This window comes from Salvelinus namaycush, unplaced genomic scaffold (genome assembly GCF_016432855.1).
Source record: "Salvelinus namaycush isolate Seneca unplaced genomic scaffold, SaNama_1.0 Scaffold433, whole genome shotgun sequence".
Taxonomy (NCBI): Eukaryota; Metazoa; Chordata; class Actinopteri; order Salmoniformes; family Salmonidae; genus Salvelinus; species Salvelinus namaycush.
Genome location: NW_024061124.1, coordinates 93,642 through 108,634, shown reverse-complemented (window position 1 = coordinate 108,634; position 14,993 = coordinate 93,642). Strand labels below are relative to the sequence as shown.

General features: G+C 46.8%; 1 protein-coding gene across 1 annotated transcript in view; it reads right to left on the bottom strand.

Moving 5' to 3' along the window:
- Positions 1-1,112: 1,112 nt before the first annotated feature.
- LOC120041303 (ankyrin repeat domain-containing protein 12-like) overlaps positions 1,113-14,993 on the bottom strand; it is a 63,673-nt gene continuing 49,792 nt past the window's right edge. The window contains exons 8-13 of the mRNA XM_038986242.1: positions 10,241-14,787; positions 8,498-8,743; positions 7,777-7,875; positions 7,318-7,494; positions 3,250-3,348; positions 1,113-2,719 (exon numbers count right to left, since the gene is read on the bottom strand). Of these exons, the coding sequence (XP_038842170.1) occupies positions 2,534-2,719; positions 3,250-3,348; positions 7,318-7,494; positions 7,777-7,875; positions 8,498-8,743; positions 10,241-14,787 (5,354 nt within the window). The 3' untranslated portion in view covers positions 1,113-2,533. The remainder of the gene's footprint in view (positions 2,720-3,249; positions 3,349-7,317; positions 7,495-7,776; positions 7,876-8,497; positions 8,744-10,240; positions 14,788-14,993) is intronic.

Here is a 14,993-nt window from a genome sequence, read left to right as displayed (position 1 = left end):
CATGGTGCTGGAAAGAAAGCTCTGCTGTTGGGACAGCTTTATGTTGGCCCTACCTGTTTGGCATGCATCCAAAACACCGGTCTTTATAATGTCGAAATAAACATATCTCAAACCTTCATACCACGCACCCACAAACTTAAATCATACACTCAATCATTAAGCGAAAGCCTCAAATATCACATTCATTTGTATTACTCCACTGTAGTATATGAACTGCAGCAAAGTTGCTTCCCGTTTCAGTCATGTATTCGGGTCACGTTCACGTGGGTCAAACATAAACACCCTAATGATTGGTTGACAATAGAATGTTTTTTGCTCACAAGGATCGTTCATTGGCTGATCCCACCTTCTGACCTGGATGGAATTATGTGATCCTTCCTTAACCCATAGGAAACCCCAGCCTGTTACCTACTTCAATGGTGAACGTGATCAATGGCGCTGCCCATACTAGAACAGTCTTTTGGGCACTGAAGTCCTCGATCTCCAATTGTTTGGACAGGAGGGTAAGGCAGGTGATACGAATCAGTGTGGCGGGGTTGGTTGGCTCTTCAAGAGAACCCGCGAACGGGGGGGGGGGGGGGGCATTCTGTACACGTTAGGGGTGAAAGGGCAACTCGGGAAGCCATCAAGTAGCAGAGTATAGGCATCCCCCGCTGAGAGACGCTTCCCTGATGTGCTTCCCACACAAGGTAATATACACATCTTATTTTTCTATTGTAGAGGGGAGATGTTAGTTAGGCAAATCAACACAAGTCAGTAAGGGACAGATCCATTCAGGAGCTTAACGTCTGGTTGAACCCATTTATAAAACGGCAAACAATTTAACACCATTGATTTTGGTACATCATTACTGGGATGTGTATGTCGCCACCTACCGGCAGACTCTGCTGAAGAAAAACACTCACTTTACAAAATATTAATTCCTCCCCTTCGCCCTCTGTACACATGAAACCCTAGCCTCACAAACGTCCACAAGCGTTTATTGGAGCGATTGATAATGAATAAATAATAATAATACAATTCAGCAGTAGTCGTCAGGCAAATAAAAACACAATAACAGTTTACTAAGACACAAAAAAAAAGCGGATGAAACCAAAACTACCAAGACGAGATTTTGAATTCACAACCAATAAAATTTATTCAATTATATATTACAAATATGTACATGTCATGTAACAAGTAAATATTAAAATAGACATTTTTGTAGAACTTTCGTTCAAAAAGGCATTTACGTTTGAAAAAATAGGTTTCTGTTGTGACATCACATTAGAACTGGAAAAGCACGGTATTTTATTCTCCTTATAGAAGCCACAACAAACTTATTTTTTAATGACACAACCACCGGACCACACACACACACACACACACACACACGCGGGTTAGAGAGGCTGTACACGGAGTGTTCCAGTATCCCAAATAGCACCCTATTCCCTATATAGTGCACTACTTTTCACTAGAGCCGGTATATAGGTTCCTGATGAAAAGTAGTGCACTATATAGGGAATAGGTTGCCATTTCAGATGCACTCTTTTGTTGCAAACGAGGGGAGTGAATGATGACGAATGACTTCGGTTAAACCTTCAATAAAATCAGAACAGTCCACGGTACAGCTTCTTCTGGGATCAGGGGATAAAGGTACCAGCCTGCAACGACAACAGCACGGCACAGCATCCAAAAACCAAAACTTAGAATTAACACCTGGTTATGGTGCGTGGATCCAACTGCATTAGAATTAACACCTGGTTATGGTGCGTGGATCCAACCGCAGTCCAGAGAGGAAATGGAGACGGAAGAAACAATAGAACCAACGGAACCAAATCGGATCCAACACATGCTTAAAGAGTCAATAACAACATCAACAAGGAACTTGAGACCGACTCGATATACAAAAAAAACAACTTTGGTCCAGACAAAACATAACCTTTTACGATTAAAATATCTATTACTTTATTTTTCCTGTACAAGTTTAAAACCATAATTACACGGGTTATTTACAAATGCAATCTTTACGTAGAAAATAAGTTAAAAAAAATAATAATTAAGAGCACAAGTCTGTACATTATGTATTGAACAAAACGCACTTGAAAACAAAAGTAGAATTTAATTCTTTTTTTCGTAACCCTGCCTGGTGAGGAAGGTGCAGCGGGCAGAGGGATGGCCGTCTCCACAGGGCGGTGCCCTCTACCACGCACCCCCAAGAGCCGTGCCCTCTACCACGCACCCCCAAGAGCCGTGCCCTCTACCACGCACCCCCAAGAGCCGTGCCCTCTACCACGCACCCCCAAGAGCCGTGCCCTCTACCACGCACCCCCAAGAGCGGTGCCCTCTACCACGCACCCTCAAGAGCAGTGCCCTCTATCCAAGTTCCGTCAACTTCAGTGCTTGACCTTGCTTCTCTCTACTTCATTCCTTCTAACATGTGACCCCCTCCATCACTTCATCCCTGTTAGAGGTAGATGGCCACTAGATGATCCGTCCTCATCAGTCCTCTGCCTGACCCTTACCGTGGGTCGTGTAGCCTAAAGGTCACGGGTCATATGGGCGTGAGGTCAAAGTCGTCGTTGACCTCTACCAGGGGGATGTAGAACTCGGGTATCTCGAAGATGGAGGTGGACTTGTACATGACTGGATCCAGCTCCTGGAGTTTCAGCTGCCAATGGAGACGCTGGACCGCATTAAGAGCTGCTGCCTCGTGCTGCTGCCGCATCAGAAGACACGTCTGGAGAGGGAGAGGGGGATATTAATAAGATGGAGAAGGGTTACGGAAGGAAGGGTTACGGAGAGAAGGGTTACGGAGAGAAGGGTTACGGAGAGAAGGGTTACGGAGAGAAGGGTTACGGAGAGAAGGGTTACGGAGAGAAGGGTTACGGAGAGAAGGGTTACGGAGAGAAGGGTTACGGAGAGAAGGGTTACGGAGAGAAGGGTTACGGAGAGAAGGGTTACGGAGAGAAGGGTTACGGAAGGAAGGGTTACGGAAGGAAGGAGAAAGGTATGAGACACGAACTTCACCCTAAAACCCAATTCAGACCATTTTGACATTATTGAGATGTTCATTTGGCAAAACAAGCATTTCAAAACGAGAAGTACTATCAGAAATAGTGACTTCAAGCTCTCTCCAAACCCCGATATGTAGCCACTTACTGCATCGTACCGAACGGATGAATAACATACCACCATAGAGGACTTTGGGTATTACGTTCCAACATTAGTTTTACTGCTGCAAGCCACGTTTACAGAGACCAAGCTTACCTTGAGTTTATCGAACTTGTCGTCCACGTCTTGCAACCAGGACATAAACTGGCGGGCGTTGAAACGATCCCTCACAGACGTCTTGCCATCTTGGTCACCCTGGAAACACAACATTGATAATACAATGTTAGCCACAACTGGTTGCGTTAGTTACAGCTCTGTTAACCTCTCTTGGGTAGGGGGCAGTATTTTTACATCCGGATAAAAAGCGTGCCCAGAGTAAACTGCCTGCTACTCAGGCCCAGATGCTAGGATATGCATATTATTAGTAGATTTGGATAGAAAACACTGAAGTTTCTAAAACTGTTTGAATGATGTCTGAGTATAACAGAACTCATATGGCAGGCAAAAACCTGAGGAAAAAATCCAACCAGGAAGTGGGAAATCTGAGGTTTGTAGTTTTTCAACTCTTTGCTTATCTAAGATACAGTGGAAATGGGGTCATATTGCACTTCCTAAGGCTTCCACTAGATGTCAACAGTCTTTAGAACCTTGTTTGAGGATTCTACTGTGAAGTGGGGGCGAATGAGAGGGGAATGAGTCAGAGGTCTGCCAGAGAGCCACGAGCTGACCAGGCGCGTTCACACGAGAGAGTTAGCTTGCGTTCCATTGCATTTCTGAAGACAAAGGAATTCTCCAGTTGGAACATTATTGAAGATTTATGCTAAAAACATCCTAAAGATTGATTCTATACTTTGTTTGACATGTTTCTACGGACTGTAACGGAACTTTTTGACTGTCTGCACCTAGTGACCGCGCGCCATGAATTTTGATTACTGGGCTAAACGCGCTAACAAAAAGGAGGTATTTGGACATAAATGACGGACTTCATAGAACAAAAAAAACATTTATTGTGGAACTGGGATTCCTGGGAGTGCATTCTGATGAAGATCAAAGGTAAGTGAATATTTATAATGCTATTTTTGGCTTCTGTAGCATTAGTTACAGCTGTTAAACCCATTACGGATCAGAACTGGCAGCATTAGTTACAGCTGTTAAACCCATTCTGGATCAGAACTGGCAGCATTAGTTACAGCTGTTAAACCCATTACGGATCAGAACTGGCAGCATTAGTTACAGCTGTTAAACCCATTCTGGATCAGAACTGGCAGCATTAGTTACAGCTGTTAAACCCATTCTGGATCAGAACTGGCAGCATTAGTTACAGCTGTTAAACCCATTCTGGATCAGAACTGGCAGCATTAGTTACAGCTGTTAAACCCATTCTGGATCAGAACTGGCAGCATTAGTTACAGCTGTTAAACCCATTCTGGATCAGAACTGGCAGCATTAGTTACAGCTGTTAAACCCATTCTGGATCAGAACTGGCAGCATTAGTTACAGCTGTTAAACCCATTCTGGATCAGAACTGGCAGCATTAGTTACAGCTGTTAAACCCATTACGGATCAGAACTGGCAGCATTAGTTACAGCTGTTAAACCCATTCTGGATCAGAACTGGCAGCATTAGTTACAGCTGTTAAACCCATTCTGGATCAGAACTGGCAGCATTAGTTACAGCTGTTAAACCCATTCTGGATCAGAACTGGCAGCATTAGTTACAGCTGTTAAACCCATTCTGGATCAGAACTGGCAGCATTAGTTACAGCTGTTAAACCCATTCTGGATCAGAACTGGCAGCATTAGTTACAGCTGTTAAACCCATTCTGGATCAGAACTGGCAGCATTAGTTACAGCTGTTAAACCCATTACGGATCAGAACTGGCAGCATTAGTTACAGCTGTTAAACCCATTACGGATCAGAACTGGCAGCATTAGTTACAGCTGTTAAACCCATTCTGGATCAGAACTGGCAGCATTAGTTACAGCTGTTAAACCCATTCTGGATCAGAACTGGCAGCATTAGTTACAGCTGTTAAACCCATTCTGGATCAGAACTGGCAGCATTAGTTACAGCTGTTAAACCCATTCTGGATCAGAACTGGCAGCATCAGTTACAGCTGTTAAACCCATTCTGGATCAGAACTGGCAGCATCAGTTACAGCTGTTAAACCCATTACGGATCAGAACTGGCAGCATTAGTTACAGCTGTTAAACCCATTCTGGATCAGAACTGGCAGCATTAGTTACAGCTGTTAAACCCATTCTGGATCAGAACTGGCAGCATTAGTTACAGCTGTTAAACCCATTCTGGATCAGAACTGGCAGCATTAGTTACAGCTGTTAAACCCATTACGGATCAGAACTGGCAGCATCAGTTACAGCTGTTAAACCCATTCTGGATCAGAACTGGCAGCATCAGTTACAGCTGTTAAACCCATTACGGATCAGAACTGGCAGCATTAGTTACAGCTGTTAAACCCATTCTGGATCAGAACTGGCAGCATCAGTTACAGCTGTTAAACCCATTACGGATCAGAACTGGCAGCATTAGTTACAGCTGTTAAACCCATTCTGGATCAGAACTGGCAGCATTAGTTACAGCTGTTAAACCCATTACGGATCAGAACTGGCAGCATCAGTTACAGCTGTTAAACCCATTACGGATCAGAACTGGCAGCATCAGTTACAGCTGTTAAACCCATTACGGATCAGAACTGGCAGCATTAGTTACAGCTGTTAAACCCATTACGGATCAGAACTGGCAGCATTAGTTACAGCTGTTAAACCCATTACGGATCAGAACTGGCAGCATTAGTTACAGCTGTTAAACCCATTACGGATCAGAACTGGCAGCATCAGTTACAGCTGTTAAACCCATTACGGATCAGAACTGGCAGCATTAGTTACAGCTGTTAAACCCATTACGGATCAGAACTGGCAGCATCAGTTACAGCTGTTAAACCCATTACGGATCAGAACTGGCAGCATTAGTTACAGCTGTTAAACCCATTACGGATCAGAACTGGCAGCATTAGTTACAGCTGTTAAACCCATTACGGATCAGAACTGGCAGCATTAGTTACAGCTGTTAAACCCATTACGGATCAGAACTGGCAGTATTAGTTATAGCTGTTAAACCCATTACGGATCAGAACTGGCAGCATTAGTTACAGCTGTTAAACCCATTCTGGATCAGAACTGGCAGCATTAGTTACAGCTGTTAAACCCATTACGGATCAGAACTGGCAGCATTAGTTACAGCTGTTAAACCCATTCTGGATCAGAACTGGTAGCATCAGTTACAGCTGTTAAACCCATTCTGGATCAGAACTGGTAGCATTAGTTACAGCTGTTAAACCCATTACGGATCAGAACTGGCAGCATTAGTTACAGCTGTTAAACCCATTACGGATCAGAACTGGCAGCATTAGTTACAGCTGTTAAACCCATTCTGGATCAGAACTGGCAGCATTAGTTACAGCTGTTAAACCCATTCTGGATCAGAACTGGTAGCATTAGTTACAGCTGTTAAACCCATTCTGGATCAGAACTGGCAGCATCAGTTACAGCTGTTAAACCCATTCTGGATCAGAACTGGCAGCATCAGTTACAGCTGTTAAACCCATTCTGGATCAGAACTGGCAGCATCAGTTACAGCTGTTAAACCCATTCTGGATCAGAACTGGCAGCATTAGTTACAGCTGTTAAACCCATTCTGGATCAGAACTGGTAGCATTAGTTACAGCTGTTAAACCCATTCTGGATCAGAACTGGCAGCATTAGTTACAGCTGTTAAACCCATTCTGGATCAGAACTGGCAGCATCAGTTACAGCTGTTAAACCCATTCTGGATCAGAACTGGCAGCATCAGTTACAGCTGTTAAACCCATTCTGGATCAGAACTGGCAGCATCAGTTACAGCTGTTAAACCCATTCTGGATCAGAACTGGCAGCATCAGTTACAGCTGTTAAACCCATTCTGGATCAGAACTGGCAGCATTAGTTACAGCTGTTAAACCCATTATGGTTTAAAAAAACATTTGTTGTGAAAGCACTGTGTCAACTGTAAATCACTGAGTGTTTGCTTCATGACAAAAAATATTAAAATACAACTGTTGTTAACAAAGGGATTTATAAATACATTCTATTAGTTGATTGATGCCAACTTAGGAATTCTACATTATTTACATTTAAATAAAAATGTGACGTATTGATGCCAACTTACTGATTCTACAGAACGTGACATCATGCCACATGGCTGGGCATCCTGCGGCATGTTGTACACCTCGGCGTCCAATAGCACGGTGCACGCACTAAACGGGAGCGTCTGATTGGCTAGTGTTCTGGCAGCCCGGTAGTGAACTCGTAACACTTCCTGTTCGTTGGAAACGATTAACTTTTCCTGGAAGAGAGAAGAGGGAAGTTGAGTTAGACTAGAATAAGGAGTGGATGCCTTTGTTTAATAATTCATTATTATTATGAATAATTCATAAAGGACTGAAAAGGGTGGAGTTTAGTTTAATAGTTGAGACAGAAGAAAACAGAAGATAAAACTAAAGCGTCTCCTACTTGTATTTGTAACGTCAAACAGTATTCGACGTAAATAACAGTTCCTAAATAAGTACGATCAAGCTATAAAAAGGAAAAATGAAATAGGACTGAGTTTTTAATTTACTCCACATACCCGTTCAATGCTGTGTTGCAACCGTAGCTTCATACGAACAATCTCCTGTTGTTTAAACATCTCCTTCAGTTGGTCCGGAAGAGACGGAGGGGGAGTTATCTGTTAATAGAGACAAATTAATATAAACATTACAAACAGTTCAACATCATGAAACATTTCAAGACTGTTTAATAACACCCTTTAATGCAGGAGTGTCTTGAGTGGAGGACATTAGTGATAAAGAAACATTCAATGGGAAAAGAGAGGAGATACAAGAGAGGACCGAGCAGATACAAGAGAGGACAGAGCAGATACAAGAGAGAACAGAGGAGATACAAGAGAGGACAGAGGGGATACAAGAGAGGACAGAGAAGATACAAGAGAGGAGATACAAGAGAGGACAGAGCAGATACAAGAGAGGACAGAGCAGATACAAGAGAGGACAGAGCAGATACAAGAGAGGACAGAGCAGATACAAGAGAGGACAGAGCAGATACAAGAGAGGACAGAGCAGATACAAGAGAGCAGATACAAGAGAGGACAGAGCAGATACAAGAGAGGACAGAGCAGATACAAGAGAGGACAGAGCAGATACAAGAGAGCAGATACAAGAGAGCAGATACAAGAGAGGACCGATCAGATACAATAAGAGGACACAGGAGTGGAGATGCACTCTTAAGTGTCAATAGCGATTTTCAGTCAAGGAGTACCGAACCCTTTAATGATCAAACTCCAGACTCACAGTTGGAATACAGAGTTTGCCGAACGGGTTCCCGTCTAGCAGGTACGATCCAGTAAACGTCATGTATTCGTCGTAATACTGCGGCGGCTGGGGGATGACGCTCAGCAGCACTTTGCGCTTCTCCTCGATCTTCTTGCGGATGTGCAGGAACTCGTAGTAAGGGTTGGCCCTCTCCGTCTGGTACGGCTGAATCTCCTCCAGCTTCAGAGAGTCAACGATGGACGCCAGAGACGGCTGAGGCTTCTCCTGAGCAAAGACGAGAAGAGACATACAGTAAGATAAGGTAGAGGAGACCTATACGCTAAGGTTGGTAGAGGAGACATACAGTAAGATAAGGTAGAGGAGACCTATACGCTAAGGTTGGTAGAGGAGACCTATACGCTAAGGTAGGTAGAGGAGACCTATACGCTAAGGTAGGTAGAGGAGACCTATACGCTAAGGTAGGTAGAGGAGACCTATACGCTAAGGTTGGTAGAGGAGACCTATACGCTAAGGTAGGTAGAGGAGACCTACGCTAAGGTAGGTAGAGGAGACCTATACGCTAAGGTAGGTAGAGGAGACCTATACGCTAAGGTAGGTAGAGGAGACCTATACGCTAAGGTTGGTAGAGGAGGCATACACTAAGGTAGGTAGAGGAGACCTACGCTAAGGTAGGTAGAGGAGACCTATACGCTAAGGTAGGTAGAGGAGCCCTACGCTAAGGTAGGTAGAGGAGCCCTACGCTAAGGTAGGTAGAGGAGACCTATACGCTAAGGTTGGTAGAGGAGACCTACGCTAAGGTAGGTAGAGGAGCCCTACGCTAAGGTAGGTAGAGGAGACCTATACGCTAAGGTTGGTAGAGGAGCCCTACGCTAAGGTAGGTAGAGGAGCCCTACGCTAAGGTAGGTAGAGGAGACCTATACGCTAAGGTTGGTAGAGGAGACCTACGCTAAGGTAGGTAGAGGAGCCCTACGCTAAGGTAGGTAGAGGAGACATATACACTAAGGTAGGTAGAGGAGACCTATACGCTAAGGTTGGTAGAGGAGACCTATACGCTAAGGTTGGTAGAGGAGACCTATACGCTAAGGTAGGTAGAGGAGACCTATACGCTAAGGTAGGTAGAGGAGACCTATACGCTAAGGTTGGTAGAGGAGACCTATACGCTAAGGTTGGTAGAGGAGACCTATACGCTAAGGTTGGTAGAGGAGACCTATACGCTAAGGTTGGTAGAGGAGGCCTATACGCTAAGGTAGGTAGAGGAGACCTACGCTAAGGTAGGTAGAGGAGACAAGAAACTTTACTGTTCCAAAGATAAGATATTTTGTCCCGAATGTCAACCCTTTCCTAAACCTACCGAACCAGTATCCCCTCCTTTCCTAAACCTACCGCTCCAATATCCTCACCTTTCCTAAACCTACCGCTCCAATATCCTCACCTTTCCTAAACCTACCGAACCAGTATCCTCACCTTTCCTAAACCTACCGCTCCAGTATCCTCACCTTTCCTAAACCTACCGCTCCAATATCCTCACCTTTCCTAAACCTACCGAACCAGTATCCTCACCTTTCCTAAACCTACTGCTCCAGTATCCCCTCCTTTACTAAATCTACCGCTCCAATATCCCCTCCATTCTCTCTCTTCTTCCTTTCCACTTCCTCCCCGTTTCCCTCCTAAACCTCATTCCCTCTCAACCATACACCCCATCCCTCTATTCCTCCCTCACCTCCAACCTCTCCCCCTCCATTATCCTCCAGAGGAACCCACCTGTTGTGTGCTGCCTCCGGCCTGGTTTGAGGTAGACATCCTTGGCATTTTCCTCTTCCTGGGGTGGGTCTGCTGGACGTCCTGGCCATCCTCGATGGTTACAGAGCGGACCTTGGCCTTAGCCCCGGAGGAGTCAGAGTCTCTGTCCCCAGACTGGGGCGAAGAGCTAGCAGAGACCCCACTGCTGCTGTAACTACCACTACTACCACTCTGGTCTGTCTGGGAGCCCTGCTGGAAGTTACTACACTGTCCAGAAGCACCGGACAGTGTCTGTCCTTCTGATCTCTCCTCAGAGGTAGAAGCCACTTCCATTGGCTCTGGGCATGGCTCTGATTTCACCTCAGGGATGGGGACCATATTACTGCCCTCTGATGAAGACTGACAACTAGTCCTTCCTGTTGACATGACCTCAGGACCTCTGCTCTTCTCCAATGTGTTGTCAGATGTATCAGAAGTTTCTTCCGATTTGTGTTCAAGGCACGGCCATCGCAACACAGTAGATGGTGTATGCTGGCTAGCATGATCGTTTTTTTCCGGCTGAAGATCGCCGGAATCGACAACGTCACTGGAGAATCTGGATTGCTTACAATCCTGGACGCTTGCGTCAGTGTCCATGTCCTCTTGACATTCATTGGTTCTACCAGCACTCTGCATGGACTCCTCTGTACTAACACCGGGTGGTGTTTCTGTGCTGCTAGTGGAGACTATTGGGGTGTCCATCCATCCTGGTCTAGACGCTCCTAACACACTGTCGAGGCTCTCTACAGCTGCTCTGCTTTCAGCGCTGCTGGCTGCACTCTCAAATGGAGTTTTATCTTTAGGATCAAGAGCCAAAGCTCCACCAATCTGTGTCTTCATCTGCTGTGAGGTCACCGTACCGGTGTTTGGAAGGGTTTCCCATAACTGGCTAGCGGAGAGAGATGAGGTGGTTTCGGTGCTGGAGAACGGAAGTTGACAGGATAGAGAAGATAATGTCACCAGTGGCGTCATGTCCTCAGAGGGCAAGTACTTCGTGCTACATTCAGGCGCCGCAGTGAAGGTCTCCACGGGGATACACTGGACGTCCCGTATTAGGAGAGGATCGGAGGTGGAAGAAAACCCTCTCTGTTCTTGTGTAACTAGCTGTGGGACACTAGCCTGCTGAAGTGTTGAGGAGTCCTTTACGTGAGGATCTCTGGTGTTGGACGCTCGAGGTGGAAGATGGACACCTGGAGCGGTGTTACCTTCACTCTCAGTGTTGAGATCTGCATTTGTTCTTGGAGCGGTGTTACCTTCACTCTCAGTGTTGAGATCGGCATATGTTCTTGCGTTAGGGAGATTTGGAAGCATCTGTGTAGGACCCTTTTGACTCTGGCTCTCCTCCGGATCTGCACAGGTTTCTGAAGGAAGCTGAAAACTTGAAGGCTCTTCATTTGGTTGAGCAGCAGGCACCACGCTGGCCTTTGACAGAGTTTCAAAATGTTTAGCTGCCGTCGCAGAGTTTGAGTCCTCGTCCAGAATAGCTATAAGGTAGGGGGAAGTGTGTCGGCTCTGCAGCGGAGTCCTGTTACCTTGCGCTGAGTCTAGAAGACCGTTGTGGTCTTTGTCGTGAACGGCAGGTGATCTAGACTGTGAGAGGAGGGAAGACAGTAGGAAAAGCGGCTGAGAGTCCTGGGAGGCTTCCAGGGTCATATCCGAGTCGTACTCTACGGGTCTCGGCGTCAACACGGTTGCCTGACAGGAGTCCTCAGAACTGGCCATGGAGAACATGGACACGGACCTGGACATGAGACCGGACCGCTCGCTCTCCGGCCTGGGGGACCTGCTCAAGCTGTTCTCAATACCAGCCATCAACTTCCCACTGAGGGAGGCGAGTGTCTTCCCGTCGAGGGACATGGTCCTGGAGCTGGTGCTCTCCTTTATAGGTTTGTCTCGGTCCCGGCCATGAGCGTCGCCAGAGCCTTCGGAGCTTTTAGAGCGAAGCAGTTCTTTGCTCGAACACGGTTCTCCAGAAGACGAGGACGTCGTCTTGGCTTTGCTTTTGAGCTTCCCTGGGTCTGTCGTCGTAGAGGAGGGTCGTTGTTTCATCCTCTCTCTCTCCTTCTGTTTGATCTTTTCTAGATGCTTCCGGTGCCACTGTTCAATCTCCTGGTCCTTTAGACTCAGCATGCGTTCGAAGCTGGTCTGCCTCAGGTCCTCGTTGACCAGGCGTTTCTCTTTGGGGCGTTTCTCTTCCCGAGTGGCAGGCGAGGCTTTAGCTTTGGACCTGTTGTCTCGGTCAGTCTCAGTCTCGTTGGATTTGGTCTTACAGGCCTTGCTACCCTCCTTGGAACGGTCCTTGTCGCTCTTGTGACGATCTTTGTCTCGATCTCTGTGTCGGTCAAAGTCTCTGGATTCTCTGTCTCTTCGGTCTCTGTCTTTCTCTGGCGTTTTCGGGACCTCCTCCTTTAGCAGTTTTGCTGGTGTAGTCTTGCCACTTTCAGACACATAGCCTTTCTTCTCCTCCAAGGGGAGCTTCAGGTTAGAGCCGTCTTTAGATTTTTCCCTTTTCTTCTTATCGCAGTCTTTGTCTTTCTCCTTAGCACGATCCAATTTACTTTGATCAGTGTATTTCTCTGAAGGTGGTTTTCCTTTGTTATCCCAGCCTATCCTGTCTTTGTCTCTGTACTCCCTCTCCTGCCTCTCCCTCTCGCTCTTCTTGTCCGGCTTCTCTTTGCTCTTCTTGTCCTTGCTCTCCTCGTGTTTTTTTGTCGTGGACGAGGCTCTGAGCTTTTCGCTCTCTTTGTGGTTCTTGTCACCAGGGGACGAATGAGATGAGCCAGACACCATCCTCTCCTTCTCCCTCCAGCGATCCATGGAATTTTGTGAATTCTCTGATTTCTCCAGGTGCTCCATCTTAACCTTCTTGTCCTTATCGGGATTCTTTTTATCAGTCTTTTCAGTCTCCCGTTCCTTTACAGAAGGCCTCCTGTCAGATTTGTCCCGCTGGTCTTTCTCAGATGCATCCAGTCGGTCTAGAGCAGCCGTAGACGTGGTCTCCGTTACCGGTTTATCCTCCGGTTCATTTTTCACGCTTGTAGTGTTATCCTGCGTCTCCTCAGGAAGAGAGGTAGTCCGTCCAGAGCTGAGGCACTCGGTCCTCTCCTCACGCTCACTGGGCTTCCCATCTTTTCCTCCTTTCTCTTTACAGACAGCAGCGGTTTCCTTCCCCACCTTGTCTTTATCCTTCTCTTGCACCTCTCTCAGCCTCGTCTCCTTGCTGCTGCTAGAGGGGTATTTCTCTTCCTTCACAGGAGAGCCGTCCTCCCTCTCGGTCTCGCTCTCAGTTTTCCCTGGAGGCAGAGGTTCGTCATCATTGAAGAAGTTCTCTTTCCAGAACTCCCTGTCGAACTCCTGGTTCCTTTGGCCGTCCTTCCTGCCGCCCTCCTTCTGCCGGTGGCGGTTCCTCTCCCTGTCCGCCTCATACTCCCTGCAGTGGTTGTTCTTCTCCTTGTGTTTTAGTTTATGTTTTTTGACCACTTTGCCATCTTTGTCGGTCTTCCGTAAGGCACCGCCGTCAGAGCTGTTCACACCGTGGGCCACGCTGCGTTCTTTATTATGCGGACTGGAGCCGCCACCCCCAACACTACAGTCCACGGCGACGTCCTTCCGCTGGTGCTTGCTCTTCTCCTTGTGCTTGCAGCCTTTACTACTGGAGCTCTCCGTGCAGAACTCAGACTCTGGGTTGTAGTGGTTGTACTTGACATCATCCGGCGGACAGGGGCCTTCGGCAATCGAGACGCACGTCATCTTGGCGTTCTCCTGTTTGAGCGGGTTGGAGGACGGCTGCTTGTCGGCCAGGCCGTGGTTGAGCTTAGGGGATTTGACGGTGGCGGACAGGTGGAAAAGGTGGACGGATGAGTCGTCCTTGGGACTGAAGGAGATCTTGAACGAGTCCTCGTCCCCACAGAGTCCTCGGCTGTTCTTGTCCATGTGTGTCTCCGACACAGACACGGTGGCTACGGAAAACACCAGAGCTTTGCTGTTCTCCTTCTCGTCCTCTTGGTTCTCCTTGTTCTTGCTCTGGTTCTTGTTCTTTTTCTTGACTTTGCTGTTTTTGTCTTTCTGTTCGGAAGTCGTGAGGCTGCCGAGGTTCTCTTTTTTAGTCCTGCTGGCTTCTGACGCCTTGTGTCCCTCAGAGCCGTTGGAGCAGGTCGGCGAGCTCCTTCTCTCTTTTGGCATCTCCATCTCATCACTGGAACTATCCGAGCTGCAGTAGCGAACACGGGACGACGTCTTCGTCTTCTTAGACTTAGAGGACTGGACTGAGCCGCTCCCGTCCCCTTTATTGCTCTGCTTCACCAAATGATTCCTTTCCTTCTCCCTCAGCTCTCTCCGGAGGATGTGTCGATCGTTCAGGGCTTTACTCAAGTCCTCTTCGTCTTTGAACTCGTACTCATCCAGGCCGGACATGGAGGATGAGGCCTTCACGGTGCTCTGCTTTCCGTCAGAGTCCTTTTCCGAGTCATCCAGGTTGTCGTCATCAACGTCCACGCTGGAGGGGTTCACCGACGGAGGGCCTTCTGACTCTGTAGGGAGAACGTAGGAAAATAGAGGAATTAAAACCTAAACGATCGACACATCCTCCGTAGAGAGCTGAGGGAGAAGGAAAGGAATCATTTGATTGCCAGTGTTTGTATAGTGTTGAGGAACACAGAATGATTACAACCTTGTTTTTAAATTAAGTTTGATTAAAAAGGTAAATTACCATATGTAAGCAAATATAACAAATGAG